The sequence below is a fragment of the Excalfactoria chinensis genome, chromosome 1 (assembly GCF_039878825.1).
Source record: "Excalfactoria chinensis isolate bCotChi1 chromosome 1, bCotChi1.hap2, whole genome shotgun sequence".
Classification (NCBI taxonomy): Eukaryota; Metazoa; Chordata; class Aves; order Galliformes; family Phasianidae; genus Excalfactoria; species Excalfactoria chinensis.
The window spans coordinates 182,271,911-182,291,173 of NC_092825.1; the positions used below are offsets into that span (position 1 = coordinate 182,271,911).

The 19,263-nt window shown below is 49.7% G+C and overlaps 1 protein-coding gene across 3 annotated transcripts in view; it reads left to right on the plus strand.

Annotated features, from left to right (window-relative positions):
• Positions 1 to 5,983: 5,983 nt before the first annotated feature.
• Positions 5,984 to 19,263, plus strand: part of RAB6A (RAB6A, member RAS oncogene family) — a 52,354-nt gene continuing 39,074 nt past the window's right edge. For all 3 annotated transcript variants that reach the window (XM_072327022.1, XM_072327021.1, XM_072327023.1), the window contains exon 1: positions 5,984 to 6,332. In XM_072327022.1, coding sequence (XP_072183123.1) covers positions 6,263 to 6,332 — 70 coding nt within the window. In that variant the 5' untranslated portion in view covers positions 5,984 to 6,262. The remainder of the gene's footprint in view (positions 6,333 to 19,263) is intronic.

Here is a 19,263-nt window from a genome sequence, read left to right on the forward strand (position 1 = left end):
AACACCGCTCCGCCGAGCCCCGCAGCCCATCGCCTCGCGTTCCGCCCTCACCCCGCGTTCCGCCCCCACCTCTCAACAGAAGCCAGGGAGGGCAACGGGGTATAATCCCCACGCTGGGGGTGAGGAGGGGCAGGATGAGCTGTAAACAAGGCTGTATTCCTCCCTATCCCCACACTCTGCCGTGGGCTGGGTGACCCCCCAGCTCGGGCTGCCCAGCACCCATCCATGGCCTTGTTGTCTCCAGGGATGTGCACCCACAGCTCTGGGCAGCAGAGCCGGAGCCTCGATGCCTCTGGAAAAAGAATTTCCTGCTCACATCTAACCTAAATGTCCCCTCTTTTAGTTTAAAGCCGTTCCCTTTTGTTCTATCGCTATTAGATTGTGCGACAAGTCCCTCTTCTCTCCTATTCATCAGCTCCCTTTAGGCACTGGAAAGACACAGTGATGTCTCCCTGCAGCCTCCAGGCTGAACACCCCCAGCTCCCTCAGCCTGTCTCCATAGCGAGGTGCTCTGAACACCCCCATACCCTCCTCTGGACCCGCTCCCACTTTTCGAGTGTGTCCAGCTCCCTCCCAAGCAGGCTGTGGATGCCCCATCCCTGCAGGCATTCAAGGCCAGGCTGGATGTGGCTCTGGGCAGCCTGGGCTGCTGGTTGGTGACCCTGCACATAGCAGGGGGTTGGAGCTGGATGAGCACTGTGGTCCATCTCAACCCAGGCCATTCTATCACTCCATGAACAAAGCTGTTAAGGGTCTGTAGCACAGTGCTATGGGCAGCACAGCATGGGGCAGTCCAGAGGAGGCTCAAAGGAGACCTCACGGCTCTCCAGCTCCATACAGGAGGTTGTAGCAAGATGGCGGCCAGCCTGTGCTCCCATTTAACAGTGATGAGCAGCACTGGCCTCACCTTGTGCTGGGGAGAGGCTCCAGTTGGCTGTCAGGAGAAATCTATGCTCATTAAGTGTTATAATGTAGTGGGTTAAGTGTTATAATGTAGTGGGACATAGAGTGGGGGTCACCAGCCCTGGGAGGTGCACCAGAACCGTGGGGATGTGGCATTGAGAGACACGGGCAGTGGACACGGTGGTGAATAGTCAGTCAGTGGGGGTGGGGATCTCAGAGGTGTTTTCCAGCTGTTATGAGTTTATGTCGCAACACGCCATGACGGCTCTGTGCACACTGCAGCACCCAAAGGCTGTGGTAGTTCAGTCTCCCTCTTATCCTTGCCTACACGGTTTACGTGGCGCCGCGCTACACCCGCCCTGCCGCGAACCGATTGGTTTTCCTCCCCCCCTCTTCGCAAGCTGATTGGTTCTCCGCTCCATCCATCAAACCAGCGAGGCGCCATGTTGAGCGCGGCTGCGCGGTTCCCGCTTTGCGGCGGCCATGTTAACGCGGCGCCTTACGGCTGTGGGGACGGCGGGAGGTTGGTGGAGCTCAAGCCTGAGTGATCCGCTCTTAAGAGCCTTCAGCCGGTATAACGCTGACCCTGCCGGCTGTAGGATCGATGTAGGGACCTGACAGGGACTCACCAGCCTCCTGCTCCAGCCTGGAGCCTGAGAAAGGAGCATTGGGTCCAATTCCAGCCTAAAAGGAGCTGGGAGAAATGATGCTAAGGCCGCGTGGCGAGGCCTTGCTGCGTGATCCTAGCATTGCAAATCCTATTTGTTTATATGTACATAGTGATTGCAGGGATGGGACTGGACCTTACCCCTTAACAAACATCCACATTGCTGTTCTGGGGTCAGCTGAGTTGGTGCAGCCAGAGGCCTTGGAAATGAAGGGAGGTTTCAGTCTTGCTGCAGGCATGCACTCAGCTTGTGGGAGAAGTGAACACAAACTCGTGTTGTTTGTTTGTTTTAAAGCTGGCTGCTGTGCTAAGGAAAGGGGTAAATCCTTGTTGCCCGCACTTTGATCACAGATTGTGTCTCTGTAGCTGCTTCCAAAAGTAGTTGAAATACTGTGGGGATAATGGGCTGAAGGAGCCTTCTCTGATGGGTAACATGCTTCCCACTGGGAGGTGAGGTAGGCAGTGAGGTCTGCTTGGCTGTCCTGGGTGGGAAGAGGTGGCTTCAGGGTGTCCCTGTGCCACCAAACCCAATAGTCTGTAGAGGTGGCTTAGGAAAAGCCATCCCTTTGCAAACTGCTCCTGTCTCTGCCACTTTGCCCTGCCTCTTCATTGAGGCAAGACTCGATTTCACTTCTGCTTTTATTTGTGCCTTTCCTTTCTGGTCCCAGTTTCCCATTTTTTGGTGTTCTGCTTCTGGGCCCCCATCTCAGAGCTGTGCTTTGTGGGCAGCAGCTGCCTGGCATTATGGTTTGGATCAGAATTTAAAGCAGTGCTGATGGATCACTGCTCCGATTGCTTCTGGCTGGAGCTGTCAGGCCTTGTGATGGATTCTCGCTCTCTTTTCCAGATCATCAGCGTTCATTGACGTGGCAAGTCTCTTCACTGCTGACCAGATTCATACATTTACCTCCTGCTTCATGATCCACCCTATCAGCCCCTGCGCTGCCTTTCTGAGCGAGTGGAGCTTCTGACACAGCCCTGACACTGTGGGTCTGCATCTCCATCACGACCTAATCTGTGGAGAGAAGAAAGGTGAGAGAACAAGGTCCATACAAAAAGAGAGCCTCTGTGTTAGGCTGTTGTCACCTCCACCTTGTCAGCCTTGGGTGGGATCTTTGCCATCTTTGCATCCAACCTCGATGCATGCCTTGCAAGGATGCAGGTCTGAGCTGTGTTTTGGCACTTCCTGGACACGACAGAACTGCTGATGTGGAACAGATATTGTGCTGCCCTTTAATCTCACCTCCAGAGCCACCTTGGCAATTATACAGTCATTTGAAACTCCAAGGTGCTTTGAGCAAGGAGCACTGGTGGAGTTTGAGCTGGGTTCAGACCAGCACTCCCCTCCAGGGAAGGCTGTTTTCCCTTCTCTGAACTCTGAAGCCTGGACCACATATAAAGTCAGTATCTTTGTTTATAAGTTCCTTTAAGTATTGAAAGGTCTCACCGGAGTCATTTCTTCAAGCTGAACAAGCCCAGATCCCTCAGCTTTTCTTTGCAAGAGAGGTGCTCGGCCTTCTGAGCATCTTTGTATCAACTGCACCACTCAGCTAACGGGATAATTTAAGAAGAAAAGCTTTTCAAATCAAGTTAGTTCACTACAACCAAGACGTAACCTAATGTATATGAGGTACATCTCAATTATGTGCATCAGCTTGTAACACAGTTCCTTCCTTTTCCTTCACTTCACACAACCGGGTGAGCAGTGATGACTGTAAAGGTTTCATGCTATTACTACACGGGTGCCAAGGGATGTTCCAGATTTTGTTAAGTATTTCCTTTGCTCATTCATTTTTAGCCTGAAAAGGCTCACGGTGCTCGCATCCGAATGCTATCAGAAGGTCTGTGTCATTGTTAGCTGTCTTCAGAACTCCAAAGATTTATACTGCTGTCAGGTTAAGAGTAGAAAGTAATTTGGCTACCAGCCTTGGAATTTCCTATAGTGAGATCTTTTAGCCACTAAGAGTTCATCACTTGTTCAGCAGAAATTTAACTGAAAGTCGAATGGAGCAAAATCAAATTTGACAGACGTTTCCTTCTTCAAATGCACCTCCTGTAACTGGAATAACTTTCAATGCAGCTTTGCCTGATTGCAGGAACACACACCCTAATGCCACCCAAGCCATTATGGCCGTGCCTCGTCACCCTTGCAGCCATCACTGTCTGCCCTGGGATAGCAATGTAGGCTCTAGGCCATATTCTCCTCCCTGAAAGCAGACATCAGCATGTGGTCAGCAGCATCAGCCATGGCTCAGAGCTCCTGCTGCTGCTCAGCCTCATCCATGAGCCAGTCAAAGCAGGCAAGTTCTTGCTACCTCTGTCCCTCTGGGCCTGGTGGTGGAGCTCAGGCCTTTCCCAGACCGATGGTGCTCCATCATCTTCTACCTGCCCCATAGTGGCTACATCCATTCTTGGTGCCTGAGGATGCAGCTCCTGCCTGGTGAGTATCTCATCCCTAATCCTCAATCTTTTCCTTGTCCTCAAACTCAGTCTCACAAGGACCCTTCTGCTGCCTGTGTCTCCAGCAGCTCCCTTATGAAGCGTGCTATCCAGATGGTGTGGAATGAAGCGTGCAGGAGGTAGCGCTGGTTGGAGATGCACAGCACGTGAAGATAACATAGGAGCAGCCAGCCTTGGTGTTCTGATGGTAGACATTGAAGCAGACGTTGAACACAAAGATTTGGAAGAGGACTATCATGGTGGTGAAGCGTCCAAAGAGCTGCAGGTGGGACTCACAGGAGAGGCAGTGCATGACTACAGAGAAGATGGCAAGGGTGACAGATTGCAGATGCAGAGTGGTGAGGAGATGCTGATAGGAGTTGGCTGGGGCCTTGGCTGCAACAGAATGGCTCCTGGCAGTTTCTTTCCTGCTGGTTGAGCATGTTCTCTGTGAAAACCGGGGGCCTTTCCTCCAATCTGAATGTGCCCCAGCTTCTGCTTCCAGAAGCTTCTGCTGGTTCTTGTCTTGCCTTTCTTTGGCTAATGAACCATTTCATTAACCGAGTACCTGCTGTCTGCTTCCAAGAGTATAGCCTGCATTTTAGTCATAGAATCATAGAATTACCCAGGTTGGAAAAGACCTTGAAGATCATCAAGTCCAACCGCAGCCCAACCAGTAGCCCATCTCTAAAACAACCTCTGCTAAATCATATCCCTGAGCACCACATCCAAACGGCTCTTAAACACATCAGGGATGGCGATTCAACCACCTCCCTGTGTATCCCATTCCAGTCCCTAACCATGTGTATCCCATTCCAGTCCCTAACCATGTGTATCCCATTCCAGTCCCTAACCATGTGTATCCCATTCCAGTCCCTAACCATGTGTATCCCATTCCAGTCCCTAACCACCCTTTCTGTAAAGAAGTTCTTCCTAATATCCAACCTGAACTTGCCCTGGCGCAACTTGAGGCCATTTCCCCTCGTCCTGTCACTTGTCACTAGTGAGAAGAGACCTGCCCCACTCTCACTGTAAGAACCTTTCAGGTACTGGCAGACGGCAATAAGGTCTCCCCTCAGCCTCCTCTTCCTCAGACTAAACAGCCCCAGCTTCCTTAGTCTCTCCTCGTAGGGCTGATTCTCCAAGCCCTTCACGAGCCTCGTTGCCCTTCTCTGGACCTGCTCCAGTACCTCCATGTCCTTCCTGTGCTGAGGTGCCCAAAACTGGACACAGTACTCGAGGTGAGGCCTCACCAATGCTGAGTACAGGGGCAGGATGACTTCCCTAGTCCTGCTGGCCATTCTTGATACACACCAGGATGCCGTTGGCCTTCTTGGCCACCCGGGCACACTGTGGGCTCATGTGCAGCCGAGCATCAATCAGTTCCCCCAGCTCCGTTTCCTCCACACAGTCCTCCAGCCACTCCGCCCCAAGCCTATAGCGCTGCCTGGGCTTGTTGTGGCCAAAGTGCAGGACCCGGCATTTGGTCTTGTTGAACCTCATCCCATTGGCTTCAGCCCAGCTCTCCAGCCTGTCCAGATCCCTCTGTAGGGCCTCGCTACCCCCAGGCAGATCCACACTCCCAGCCAGTTTAGTGTCATCTGCGAACTTACTGAGGGTGCACTCGATGCCCTCATCGAGGTCATCAAGAAAGATGTTGAAGAGGACAGGCCCCAGCACCGACCCCTGGGGAACACCACTCGTGACCGGTCACCAGCTGGATTTAACTCCATTCACCACCACTCTCTGAGCCCGGCCCTGCAGCCAGCTCCAGACGTCCCAAAGGCGGTGTTTAATGGGCTGCAATGGGCGCACACCGGGATGCAGCCGAGAGCTTCCTCGCTGCTGGAACCCAAATGGGTGGAGCAGCTAAGCTCCGCCCCCTCTCTCTGATTGGCTCGCAGCAGGGGGAAGGGGCGGGGCATGAGTTTAGCGTGACGTGCGCCGAGGGGCGGGGCCGTGCCGCGCGTGCGCAGAGGCGGGGCGGGACCGGCGGCGGTGTGAGGCGGCGCGGGGGACGGAGCCCGGAGTCCGGCCCTGAGGGGAGCGGCACGACGCCATCCGTCGCCTTACATCTCTCCGAGCACCGGTCCTACGGCTCTATCCGCAGCGTAGAAGGTAGAGGGAGAAAAGGGGAAGAAAAAAAAAAAAAGAGTAGAGGGGAAAAAATCGCGGATCTTAAACCGCGTGGAGCGGAGAGAGAGAGAGAGAGAGAAAGACAACGAGTAGACCGAGAGGGTCGGCTGTGCCATCATGTCGGCGGGCGGGGACTTCGGCAACCCGCTGCGGAAATTCAAGCTGGTGTTCCTGGGCGAGCAGAGCGGTGAGTCCCCGCACGGACGGACCGTGTACCCCCCCCCCCCCCCCCCCCCTTCACCCTCCCAACCGCCGGCCTGAGGGGATCCGACCCCCTCCTTAGCCCCCCCCCCTCCCCCCTCCTCCCTCAGTCCCCTTCTCGCCTCCATGGTGCCTTTGTGAGCTGGTCCGGGCCCTGTGGCTGTCCCCGGCTCTCGGCCAGGCTCTATTAACCGCGGGGATGGGAACTACGCGTTGCTGTGTGTGCCCATTTCAACACAAACCCCATCTCCAGAGCCGCCTGCTGATTCATGGGACCCCCATTGCGGCGTTGTATTGCTGTGAGGAGCGTCGTTCCGTGCCGTTCTTTGAGCCTATTGAGGGGAAGGAGCGGCTCCAACCACGCTCTGCCCAGCGCTGCGGGTGCGGGTTGGGATCCACCTTTGCTCTCCGTGTGGCAGCGATGATGAAACACGTCATCGTGTTTTGTTGCCTTGCTTTTCCTTCTCCTTTTCTCCCCCCCCCTCCCCCTCCCCAAACGCTTTGCATCTCGTTCACGTGCTCAAGCTGTGCAGCCCCCCCCAGCTCGGGGATGGAGCTGCTATATTGCATTGACCCACCATTAGGTTGAATGGACCTACCGCCCTTCCAGCCCCTCCCCGTGGGCCATTTCCTTTTGTCCGCCCCATTTTAAATCGTTGCTTTTGGACCATCTTTTCTTCCTATTAACGATTCAGCATCAACTTGGCCATTTCTTTTTGGGTAAGTCAGCTGATCCACTTGGCTGGGTTGCTGTTTGACCAGCCATCTTAGGAGGCTTTTGGAAGAGGGTCGTGCAGATGCCGTCTGGTCTTTTTTTTTCCCCTTTATTTTTTTAATCCTTTTTTTTTCTTTTCCATCCCCAGTTAATCAGCACTGAGAGCTTCAAAGCTCTAATTGTGCGTTTGCTTGTTTTACTCGATTTCTGACTTAATTATGCTTCTGTGGGAGGTGGGAGCTGCCGGTGCAGACCTTATTCACAACAGCTCTTCGTTCACATGTGGATTTCCCATCTCTATTCAAGCAGATGCCTTCAGATACTTGCTACCTCTAGCCTGACTTCTCCCCCCCATTAGCTAATCATCTGTGTTTATACAAGACCTTAAATAATGGCTTAAAACATGGGGGGAAACATGTATTTCATGGCTATAGAAACCCAGCCCTGCTGCTGTGACCGGCTTACAGATGCCTTGAGGCTTTAAGGAAGCTCTCTTTAAGGCAGCTGTGCTGAGGCTCCGACCCTGCCTTTGTCTCAGCTGCTGAGCGATGACTCCCTGGCTGCGCTGCTGTGCCCAGGTGGCTCTGTGTGCAGCAGGGAAATGGCTTGTTGTATTTAGAGGCTTATTCCCTACAGATGCTGCTGTCACTGTGTATTTCTGTGTATGTTTTCTATACTGGCTGAAGCATGAGTAGCTCATGAACCTGCCATAGGGGACCTGCTTCAGCTGGGGTGGGGGGTGTTGGGCTGGGTGATCTCTTAGAGGTCCCTTCCAACCCCTGCAGGTCTGTGATTCTCCCATTACATGCAGCTCCTGAAAGAATAAATGTCCTAATAGCGTTCTTCGTTAGCGTGGCGGTAATACAGAAGCATCTCTCATCCTGCAAAAGGACTTCCAGCAGGTTTTCCATCCGTGTACCTCCCTTCACCATTTTCCATTTTGAAAGGTTAGGGAGAAATACATTGATGTGTATTTACAACAGAGGGCTTTAGAAATGGGGATATCTCCTTCTACAACAGTTGAGGTGGATTATTGTGTTCGCTTCCTGTTTAGCTGAAAGGTTTCCTGCCCTGCTGGAAGGCCGTAATCTAAAGATCCTCTCCTGCTGCTCGTGGGGATGCTGGATGCTTCTCTTTCATTTACATTCAGGGGCTTCACTGTGGCAAACGAGGTGTTACCAAGGGCTGCGACGCAGCAGTAGCTGGCTGAGCAGCCACAGCGAGCTCAGATCAGACCGTCGGCGCTGACTGCATGCAGTCTCTTCAATAAATAAGTATGTTTTGGTTAAGAGATCCGTAATGAGTTCATTGCTGTGCGAGCTTTGCAGCCCTGAGATGCGATTGTGTGGCCGGAGATTGCCACGTAGGAGCTGGGAGTGATTGGAGATGCTGTATTCATACTTGAAACTGAGGTTGCTGTGGATGCAGGCAGGTTTTTGCTGCTGTCCTCAGCCATATTGTGGTAGCTCTGCTCCGTGTGACTAAGGCTGCAGTGATTCTTCCTGGTAGTGCTGCTTGCTGCCAGCTGCAGATTCTCTATGCTAAGATGCTGATGGGTTTTTAAAGGCCTTTCTCCCCTTGCTCCCCAGTTTCCAAAGCCTTTCCATTTCCCATACCTGCTTCTTCTCCCCCCCTACCCTTCATGCTCTCATTGTGGCATCTCCTCGAGCGCTCGGTGCTGTGGCAATGACACCCTGCTGCGGCTCCGTGCAGCGGCAGAAGGTCACTGGCAGCTCCTTCCAGGATTTACTGCAAGTCATTGCCTCTCCATGGCAGTGGTCGCGCTGCATTGGCAAAGCCTCAGCTCCGTGTGGATTCATCCCCAGCCTGCAATATAATCCGTGTCCAGCTCAAAGAAGCTTCTCTTTCCTTCTCCGTCTCATTTTGTTCCCCAACTTGCAGTACAAGGATGCAGCGTTGGGTAGCCAGCAAGAAGGCAGCTTCACCAGCACTCGCTTTAATTGAATTACTTTTCTCAATGATTAGAGATTACGGAGTTTAGTAGTTTTAAATATGCTAATCTTGACTGAAAAGGCAGAGAGCTCTATGCTGGGGGATTAGATAGAGCTATTGTATAAGAAAGAGAAATGGATATGCTTCCTGCTGCCTTTGATCTTGTTTTATCAGGTGGCTTTCATCAGCCCTAGTGCCTCAAGTTGAAGGAATTCAGGCTTCTGGGTCGCAGCAGTTAGTGCATACGTCACCTATGCCAGGCTGGCTCGCAGTAAATATATGATCAAACACCTTTAGTTTTGTCTGGCGGGTGGACGTGTCTGCTTATGGCCATTTTTGAGTGAGCAGAATGGAATCCTGGGGCGCTGTTACAGAAAGATTCTTCCATCGTGTGGCTTTTATTGCAAGCAAGTCTGAAGGCCGTGCATATGTATAAATAGCAAAATGAGTCCCTGTTGTTTCTTAATGCGTTGCATAAGATCTAAAAAAATAAAAGGTAAATTAAAACCAATTAACGATGCTCATCAGGATCCAGGGTTTTAATACTGAAGGTGCTGCTAAGTGCTGTGTGATAACTTGTAGACTGTAGCAGTTTGAAAACCATTAGATAGCGAGCTGTGCTGCTGCGTGATGGCGTTGGGATGGATGCTGGTGGACGTGGTGCCTTAGGATCGTAGAATCAGCAGGGTTGGAAAAGCCTTCCAAGATCTTCCAGTCCAACCATCTAATGAGTTAACTGGAGGGTAAGGGGTGTGTGCTGGCTGCACGGCCTGACATCCCTCTGCAGCTTCAAATCCTTTTCTTTTTGAGGAGCACTGTGCTTTGCAGGCTTCCTGGAGCTCTTGTTTTGTCCATTCTGCTCCTGTTGGTATCTTGGTGCCTTGTTTTTTCCTGTGCCCATGTCTTCATTGGTTTCCTTTTGGCACCTGTGAAATAGAATAGCCCTTCCAACAGTGTCTGCATGGAGAGCAGGCCTGGAATTGTCTGTGGTGCCAGTTTTCATGGAGCCCCGTGATTCCTGTCTGGCTGTGGAAGCCTCTGGAGGAGCTGGATTTCTCTTCCAAGGAAGATCAGCTGCATGTCGGTGCATTGGTATGTTTTTCTACCTGTATCTGAGAAACAGCAAGCCTGCAAACTTGGATCTTCTAATCCCCTCCATATAAGATAATGGCTTTTTATCTGCAGCAGATGATGAGGCATGGCACAGTGTCCAGGTTCTGCAGAGCTGATGTGTAAGGCTGAAGGTGTAAGAGATCCTAACAGAGGAGAAAAGGAGGACCTGAGCTGAAGCCAGCTGCCCTGGGGAGTTCTACCAGATGGGAAATGCCAGGGCTTGCTGCTCCCAGTCATTCTTATAGGCTTCACTGATCACAATCCATCTTCCTAGTCTGTCTATGAAGAAGTAGCCACCTTCCTAGTTAGCACAGGTGTGCAGAGGCGTTTGTGTGCAAGTACTTGTTGCATATGCTGCCGACTTAGCAAAGCAACCAACCAAAACAAGCAGGTTCTCAGTGGTTTGAAACACGGCTCAGAAGAAATCAAACTGTGCTGCCTCGATGTGGCTGCCATGAGACTTTTCTGTGACAGCCTTTGCAATTGTGTTGTTGAGACCCTGCAAGAAATGGCTCCTGGTGGCAGGCAGATGTTTGTGAGAGGCTGTAGGAGCTTTTGAGCATCCCTTCTGGGCAACCCTCCTGTTGGGTATGTGGACCTGTTTGGAGTGCTGTCCAAGTCCTTGTTGGGGCTGCCTCCTGTTGGCTCTGTTTGACAGAGCTTTATTCTCAAGTTAAGAAGGAAGTCCTTAATCAACTGGAGAGCTCAACTGTGGCATTTGTTTAACTTGACTTTCTAGAACCAGGCTGTCACTTTCTTTGTTCCCAGTCATGCTTGTTCTGCTGGATGACTGTTAACACCGCACTCAGAGCTGTGAGAAGTCAATGTGTGGCTGCCTGCTCTGCTGTGTGCTTTGAGAAGGCCTCCCTGACCCTTGGCACACCTGGTGGGATGCTGCCTGCCTTAGTGCACTACTGGATAGCCAGTTGCTTCCATTTTCTTACAGAGAGATGGGACATACTGGAAGCATTAACCGTGACTTGACTTGATGCCAGTAGCCCTGGAGATGCCACTCAGCTATTCTGGGATTTGCAGGCTCGTAGTGTTCTCTCATCTAGACATGTGTAGGTGTCATCAACACACAGCATTAAAGCTTTGCTTTAAATCTGAAGTATATTTGATCCGGAACTGAAAGGCTCTTGAAGAAATACTGGAGCAGCTGTGGTGAGCAGTTAATTTTATGTTCAGACATGACCAGAACTGGCTGCGTTGGGGTGGGTTGACGTTGTGTTTGGGGATCTTGAAGGTCTTTTCTGGCCTGAATGAGTCCATGAACTTGGCATGCCTTATGGTGTCCCTGCTCATTGTAGGAGAGTTGGACTAGATGGCTCTCAGAGGTTCCTTCCACCTCAAAGGGTTCCATGATTCTTTCAGAGATTTGTGGCCCCATAGACTTCTTCCTCCACAGTTGGATCTACTTTCTTCATAGAATCACTGAATGACCCGACTTGGAAGGGAGATCATGAAGCTCCAACCCCCCACCACAGGCAGGGCCACCAACCTCTACCTGCAGGTAAACCTGCTAAGGGTGAAACGTTCTTAACTTTCACTGGGTCTGTGTTACATCTCCATTTGTTACTCCTTTAAACCTTTGTACTGTGAATGTTTGAGACTGTATCCGTGAATGCCTTTTCTCCTGCTGAGTGATGCTATTCAGTCCTTTGCTTCTGGGAGAGCAATCAGCAATTGCTGCAGCAAACAAACCCCGCTCCACCATTCCTGTAATTAACGCAGAGGTCCGTTTATTCCATTTCTCTAAATGCTTCCTGTTACGCTTCCTGTACTTACCTCTCTCTAGGTTTGAGTTACAGCCAATTCATTTTCTTAATGCTCTTGATGTGCTCAACGCAAAAGGAAGGGAAATTAAATCTAGGGTAAGATGGGCAGCGAAAAGGAGAGGGGCCCACGAAGGGTGGATTTACACTGGCGTGGCTCCAAGCAGTGTCTGGTGCAGGACTGACAACACTGCTGTGACTTGTGTCTCTGCCAAGGGGCCAAATAGCTTCTGCTGGAGCTGGGGAGAGTGATTTGGTGTAATGGGCTGAGAGTGGGGCCCTGCAGAGACCCTGGGGCTGTCTGCAGAGTAGTGGGCAAAGCAGTGCTGTATTAACTTCACTGCTGAAGTTTTCTTGCAGCTTGTAGGGCTGGGCACTTCATTTGTTTTAATGAAGGTATTGTCCTCTCTGGGAGTAGAAAATAGGTACTGGTGACCAACTCAGTCCTCTTCTTCCAGCAGTGGCCATGAGAAACCCTGCTGGGTGGGATGGGAGGGATTTTATTTACAGCCTGACAGTGAGATGTGAACTAAATGGGTGATTGAATCATCCAGAAGATGTCTGAGGTAGTAAAAGGGAAATGGAGGGAACAAAATTCATTGGAAGCGTTGCCAGCAGGAGTGGAGTGTGCACACAGAGATCGATGCGTTCCAGTGGGAGCAGCTTGAGCTCAGAGCCAGGAGAGAGGGCATTCAATTAGAAATGCAGGTAAATGGAGAACGCTTTCTTTTGTGAAAGCAGCTGAAGCTGCAGGTAATGTTTCCTGATGGATGCAGGCAGCATTGTGAAGGTAGATGAACAAGGCTTCACTTTCATGTGTAGCAGTATTAATTGGCAGCGGAACACTGTGCTGCATTATCTCCTTTTTCAAAGCGAGTTCTGACCTCTTCTTGACTTCTCTAGGCAGGAGTAGGTAGGTCCTTATGCTGGAGGTCCTCCACCTTTTGCCTTTGTTGCTTTTGTTACCTGATACGTTTTCTTCTCGTTTTAAATGTGTGCATCTGCTCCCGAAGCAGTTGTTGAGTACTGTGTCCTTGGCTTGCTCAAAATGGCTGAAAATCTCTTCACGTCTGCATCGAAGCTGGAGTGGCTGCAATGAAGCAAAGCTCCTCATTGCTTGCTTGGATAAAGCTCTAGGAGAACCCCTCAGCGTGGCAGGTGAGAGCAGCAAGAGGCTCAGCTTCAAATGGCTGAGGAAAGCTGGAGGCTGGCGTGTCATCTGGAGGAAATCCTGAGCTGTTTGGCCTTTCCTGCTGTCCTCAGAGCACCTTACAGCACAGCCTTGGCATGCTGGGTCTCTTCCAGCCCCACCTCAACTTTTTGTCATACTTTCTCAGCTCCTCCTTTCTTGTCAGTCCTTTATTTATTCAATCCATAGTTACGTTCCTATTCATTTTGTTCTCTCAAATTCCTTCTTTTTTCCTCTCTGATTTTAATTTTGGAAGGGGGATAAGCAGTCATTGGAGTGGCTTTTATCCATGCAATTAACTCTGTCACCATAATACTTCTCCACTTTAGTTTTAGTCGCCTTTAAACTTAACTCAGTATGATTTGGAGGAGGGAACAGGGATCTTCCTGTGGCTGCATAGGGACAGGCAGGTGGAAAAGCTGCATCCCATCAACTTTACCTCTTTATTTGGATGCTGGAGTGTAATAGCAGACCTGAAAAAAAGCTTTCCTCACTGAACGTATCCCAGTGTTTGTAATTATCTGGTTTGCTCTTAAAAATTGTTTTCCTCTTTCTCTATTCGAGAGTGGTTCCATCTGTTTATTTATGTCTGCAGGCTTCTGGAAGTGTTGAAGCAAGTAATGTACTGTTAATACAGTTGTGGCCTTAGGAATTTTACAGTTTTACTTAACGTTACACAAAGGATTTTTCTCCTGTGAAATACAGCCGACTTTTCCATCAGATCATTAAACTGCAGAACATGCAGTAAATCTGGGAGGAGCCTTCTGCTAATTGCTACCACGTTCCCTATAGTAAACCCTGACCACTAGAGAAGAATTTCCCTATGGAATTGTGCGGTTGAGATTTTAAATGGTCGTTGCAAATGGTGCAGGGCTCGCACTGCTAAGGAAGGGGGTGAGTCAAGGATTCCAGAGCTGTCTTTGAGTGCTTAATTTCAGGTTCAGTCAACCCTCCCCTTTTGGAAGATGGGGCAGTGGAAGAAGTGCCCTACATCAAGTGTTTGCAAGCAATTCCAGGGCAACTCTGTGCTCTCTCACTGATCTGATGCTTCCCAAGCACTCTCCTAGAATGCCTGACTAGAGAATCTGCTTTTACGTTGGATCTCCGAGCTGCTTTGTTCTCAGTAGGTTAATTCCCCACTGCCACCAGACAGTTGCTCAGGTTGGAAAAGGCATTTGAGACTGTCAAGTCGAGCCACATCCCAACCGTATTACCATAACTCTAACAACCCCCTGCTAAACCATGTCCCTGAGCACCACATCCAGGCGGTTTTGACCACATCCAGAGATGGTGACTCAACCAGCTCCCTGGGGAGCCCACTTCAGTGCTTAACTACCCTTCCTACAAAGAAGTTCCTCCTGATACCCAACCTAAACCTCCCCTGGTGCAACTTGAGGCCATTTCCCCTCATCCCATCAGCAACAGAGTGGAAGATGATGACAAACACTTGTCGTGTAGTACCTGTTGGACTTGGTGGAAGCTCATTTCAATGACAAAAGTGACCTGTGTTTTCAATAGCATTCCTTTGAGACTCCTCGAGATCCTTGTTGGGGTGCTTGCAGCTGGCTTTGTGCGTGTGCCAGCCTGCAGCCCAGAATCATCCTGTTGGTAACGAGTCTCTTCTCTGTATTTTGGAGAGTAAAGGTTAGTTTTACAGGAACTTAACTAGTTTGTGTCCTTAGACTCTTTGTGTGAAGCAGTTTATTGTTATTGCTACTTGATACTGCACAAGGAGAAGATTTCTCATCTCCAAAGGAATGGTGATGCAGTAGGTGGGAATGGAGGGGGTCTCACCATCCCTGGGGGTGTTCCAGAGCCATGGGGATGTGGGCAGGGTGGGATAGGCCGTGGTTGTGCTTGGGGACCTTGGAGGTTACATAGTATGGATTGTTTGAAGCAGAGCTGGGAAGGAGAACAAGTAGTGTAGCTTCTTAATGCATGCCGCTCTGGAGTTTGGTTTCTATTGCTAAAAAATAAGTCGTGGAGTGGTTTTGGTGCTGAAAAGCAAGATCCTGTGCAGCTCTTGTACAGCGTGTTGGTAAATGTGCTGTCATCTGTTCTGGTGTCTTCTCTTCTTTCCCCTGTGTTGCTGTGGCATTGCGTCATCCAGGCTAACCAAAGCGTGTTGTTGTGCAGAGGATGGTGTACATCCCCAGCTATTTTTGCACCAGTCCCCAGGTGTTCTCAACATCCATCCTTGTCAGCTTGGATCAGCAAACACTGCCTGGATCCGCGCTGTGCTTTGTGGCAAGCTCTGCTTAATGAAAGTGCACAGAATGTTCTCTGCATTTTTTTCCCCTTAAGAGCTGCCTCTTTAGAAGCCAGGCTGCATTGACCTTAAATCAGGATCACTTTAGGACTTTGCTTGAGCTTCGTTCTGAAGAAATACTCGCCTGCATTCACTCTCTGAAGAATGAGCTTGAAAGAAGAGCTCTTACGGAAGCTGCTCTGCTGCTGTTGTTTGGGAAGTGCAAAGGTGAGGTCTTGTTCCTCCAGGGTTGTTCTAATCCCCTGCTATGTGCAGGGTCACCAACCAGCAGCCCAGGCTGCCCAGAGCCACATCCAGCCTGGCCTTGAATGCCTGCAGGGATGGGGCATCCACAGCCTCCTTGGGCAACCTGTTCAGTGCGTCACCACCCTCTGTGTGAAAAACTCCCTCCTAATATCCAACCTAAACCTCCCCTGTCTCGCTTTAAAAGCATCCCACTTAAAACCATGTCCTTTTGTCTTAAGTCGCTGCAGTGAAAGGGCAGAATTTTCTTTGGGTCAGCGTAGGGAAAGTAGCCATGAGAGGAGGGAGCCACAGGATGAACTGTTTGCTTCTTTTCCAGGTGGGCTCTGGTGCAACATCTGGATTAGGTAAAGAACAGAGGGGTGAGAAGTCACATTAATGATCTCTAGCACGTTAGTACGTCACCTGAAATTTCTCCAGTTCATTGCTCTGAAGCTTTTTGGTTTGTGTTATGTCTTTTTCAAGGGCAAAACATGCTTAGGCAGGTAGGGATGATTTCTCTTAAGCATTCCTTTCAGCATGGGGTGCAGACTAAGGTTGCTGTCAGTAGCTTTGTACAGCCTCACATGCTGCATACTGGGATGTGGAAACAGGACAAGGGTAGAAATAGTACTGAGTGTCCTCATCTGGGAGGGAGATTGGAAGCTCAGCATTTGAAGTGGATTCAGACTGTGTGCTTTGGAGCTGCGATTTCTCTGTCAGACTTCCTGTTGACATAAATAGCTTTTAACACGATGGATGATGGTGTCCATCCTGGTTTGCTTACCTTGCAGCTGGGCTGGAGGAGCTCTGCCTGCACTGCCAGCACTGGAAAGGATTTACTAAGAGAAGATCCAGCTGTGCTCAGGCATAGTAGAAAAACGGTGTCAGGGAACTGTGCCCCTGAGGAACTGAAATGAAACTCGGTAGGCTGAAGGACAAGAGTAGATAACGCTCAAACACAGTGCCAGATGTAGTGTGACAGATGTCCTAAGGCTGTGTTTGTAGTGACCCGCAGTGAGCAGGGTTTAATTAGGAAGGCATCATATGGAGGTAAGGGAGCTGAAGCAGACTGCCAGTCATCAGATGTCATTGGAAAGGAAATTCAGGTTGAAGATGCACGTTTAGCTGCCTTTGTTTTGCAGAAGTATGACTTCTTCCCTTTGTTTCCCCAGTAGGGCAGGGAGACACAGCTGGGCTATTCTTGGGAGGTTCCAATTATCCCTACAACAGCAGCAAATCTGGCTCCTTAGAGAGAAGATGATGGGAACAGAGCAGTGTTTTGTTGAATGCAAAGTTAAGGATTGGCTACACTGCTGTAGAGCCCTCCTGTGGATGTTAGAGGATGGAGGTGAGAAAGATGTGCAAAATGCAAAGGAACTTCTGGATACTACAACTAAGCTGGCGATTTAGGGAGTGCTTTTGTTTGCCTTCTGTATATCAAGCGCTATGTATAATGGATGAAGTAATACTGCAGCGTAAAAAGCGAATCTGCAATGCATTGAATTCTTCCAGCTATTCAAGAGTAAATTATTAGAACCCTTTCAGTAACACTTGATGGGGATTAATAATTCAGGTGGTTCTTTTAGCTGACGAAGATAATAGTCTCCAGGTCTGCGGGGTGCTCCTCGATTACAGGCTGCACCGAGATGCTCTCCAGTTGGCTCTGAGAGTTTTTGGTGACCGTTCTATGGGTGTTTTGAATAGGGAAGAGGTGAGCATTGGTTTTATCCCACAGGGAGCTGGAACACCTTGAGGAAGGCTGGTGAAGGCTGAATGGGTTTGAAGTGGAGACATTCTAGTTTACTAAGAAATGAAAATCAGATCCTAGTTTTGACTAGATTTGGAGCAGAGAAATGCAGTGTAAATGATTGATAATTCCAGTATGTGGGTGTCCCCATAGCAATATTGAAATGTTTTATTGAAGTGTCATCTTCTTGTTTTGTATTAGCGAGGTTCTACCTAACTGTGGAGTAAGCAAAGCAAATGAGTGATCTGTGAACTGAACTGAACCCCAGGGGCTTGTAAGCTGGGTTAGAGCCTTTCCCTGACAGTTACTGCTTTTTGCTCATTTGATTCTCATCTTCATCAGCTCAGTTCTGTGTTAAAGTGGCTGAATGTTTCAGGTTCAAGCTGTGAAGGAGGTGCTGAGGGACACTGCGTGGTCTAGAAGTACGTGGCTGATCCAGCTAAACATAAGGCAGGCAATAGCTCACTTCTCCTGTAACGTGCGTAGGACCTATAGATAGGACAGTGCACTAATGGAAACTAGTTTTTTCCTATTGATACTTCAGGAGAGGAATCTGCTTTTGCTGTCCTGGGACAAGTCTGGGGCTTGCCATGGATCACACCCTTCCTTTAACAGGACAATTCCTGTCTTGCTTGAGATTGCTGGAGCCGATCTGAATGGAAGTCACATCATCAGATTCCTCTCTTCCATTTTACCTGGGTGTTGAGCATCGATTAAGATGTGAACTCAACGCTATGTTGAGTCCCATCTTAGTGCTGTGGAGCTGTCCAGGAATGTGACCTGGGTGTCTCCTGGAGGCTGCCATGAAAACCTGGCTAACATGAACTTTTTATTCATTGCCTTCCATTTCCTCGTGTACTCGGCACTTGTAAGTAGTATCTATCTAGGTGTTCTGTAGCTGAAAACACCTCTTAGGGTGAATTAATGAACCAGCGTGGAGGTGCTTTTAATTAGAGGCTTTTTTGCTTGTCCTGTTAGCGGGATTGAGTGAAGGCTTCCTGTGGGAATCCCTTTGGACTGGTGAGTCAAAATCGTGTGATTCAGGTGCTGCATAACTATTGCAGATGCTTTGTCTGGAGAATTTTAGGGATGAAAATATATATGTATATTGTTAATAAACTGCTTAGCCTAGCAATGTATTGATAGAGCCTCAAGGGCTTTGCTAAAGGTTCACAAAACAGGACAAAGAACTGTCCCGTGTCCCTTTTTCTCCTCCAGATGACATGTTTCCTTCAAGTCAGTGTAGATCAGCAGCAGTCCCAGAGCTGGACCTCTTGTTAGTAGAGTCTAGTCTCTTTTCCTCCTTTGGAAGATCATAGAATCATAGTATTACCTGAGTTGAAAAGGACCACAGTGATCACATAGATTCGATCCCCTGCTCTATGTGCAGGGTCCCCCTGGACTCATTGCTGCCTACCCATGTAAACAGTCATCGTTATATTGAGTACTCCTCCAGGGCTGTTGTAGAACCAGGGAGTTGTATCTTTCCTTCTGTTGGCAGTGATCGGTTTCCTGATCAGGAAGCTTCCAAGTGGGATGTGTGGCAGTTCAGGCTAGAGCCCCAGAATGGCTTGGGTTGGATGGGACCACAATGATCATCTTATTCCCACCTCCCTGTCACGGGCAGGGTTGCCAACTGCTACATCAGGCACCGCATCTGGTTGCCCTGAGCCCCATCCAACCTGACCTTGAGCACCTCTAAGGGTGGAGGAAGGGCAAGGTGAAAGTTCCAAGCTTGACCATTCCAGGCAGGATGACAAGACGTGGGATGCTGGAAAGATCCTTGCACTGATGGTGAAGCAACAAAGACCCGGTGGTTCACACCAAAGAGCTGCAGAGCAGCCACATGTGATAAAACTCAGTGTCATACTGTGTTCAAATGAAAGCTAGAGACATCACAAAGACTCAAAGATGACTCATTTTAATGTGTG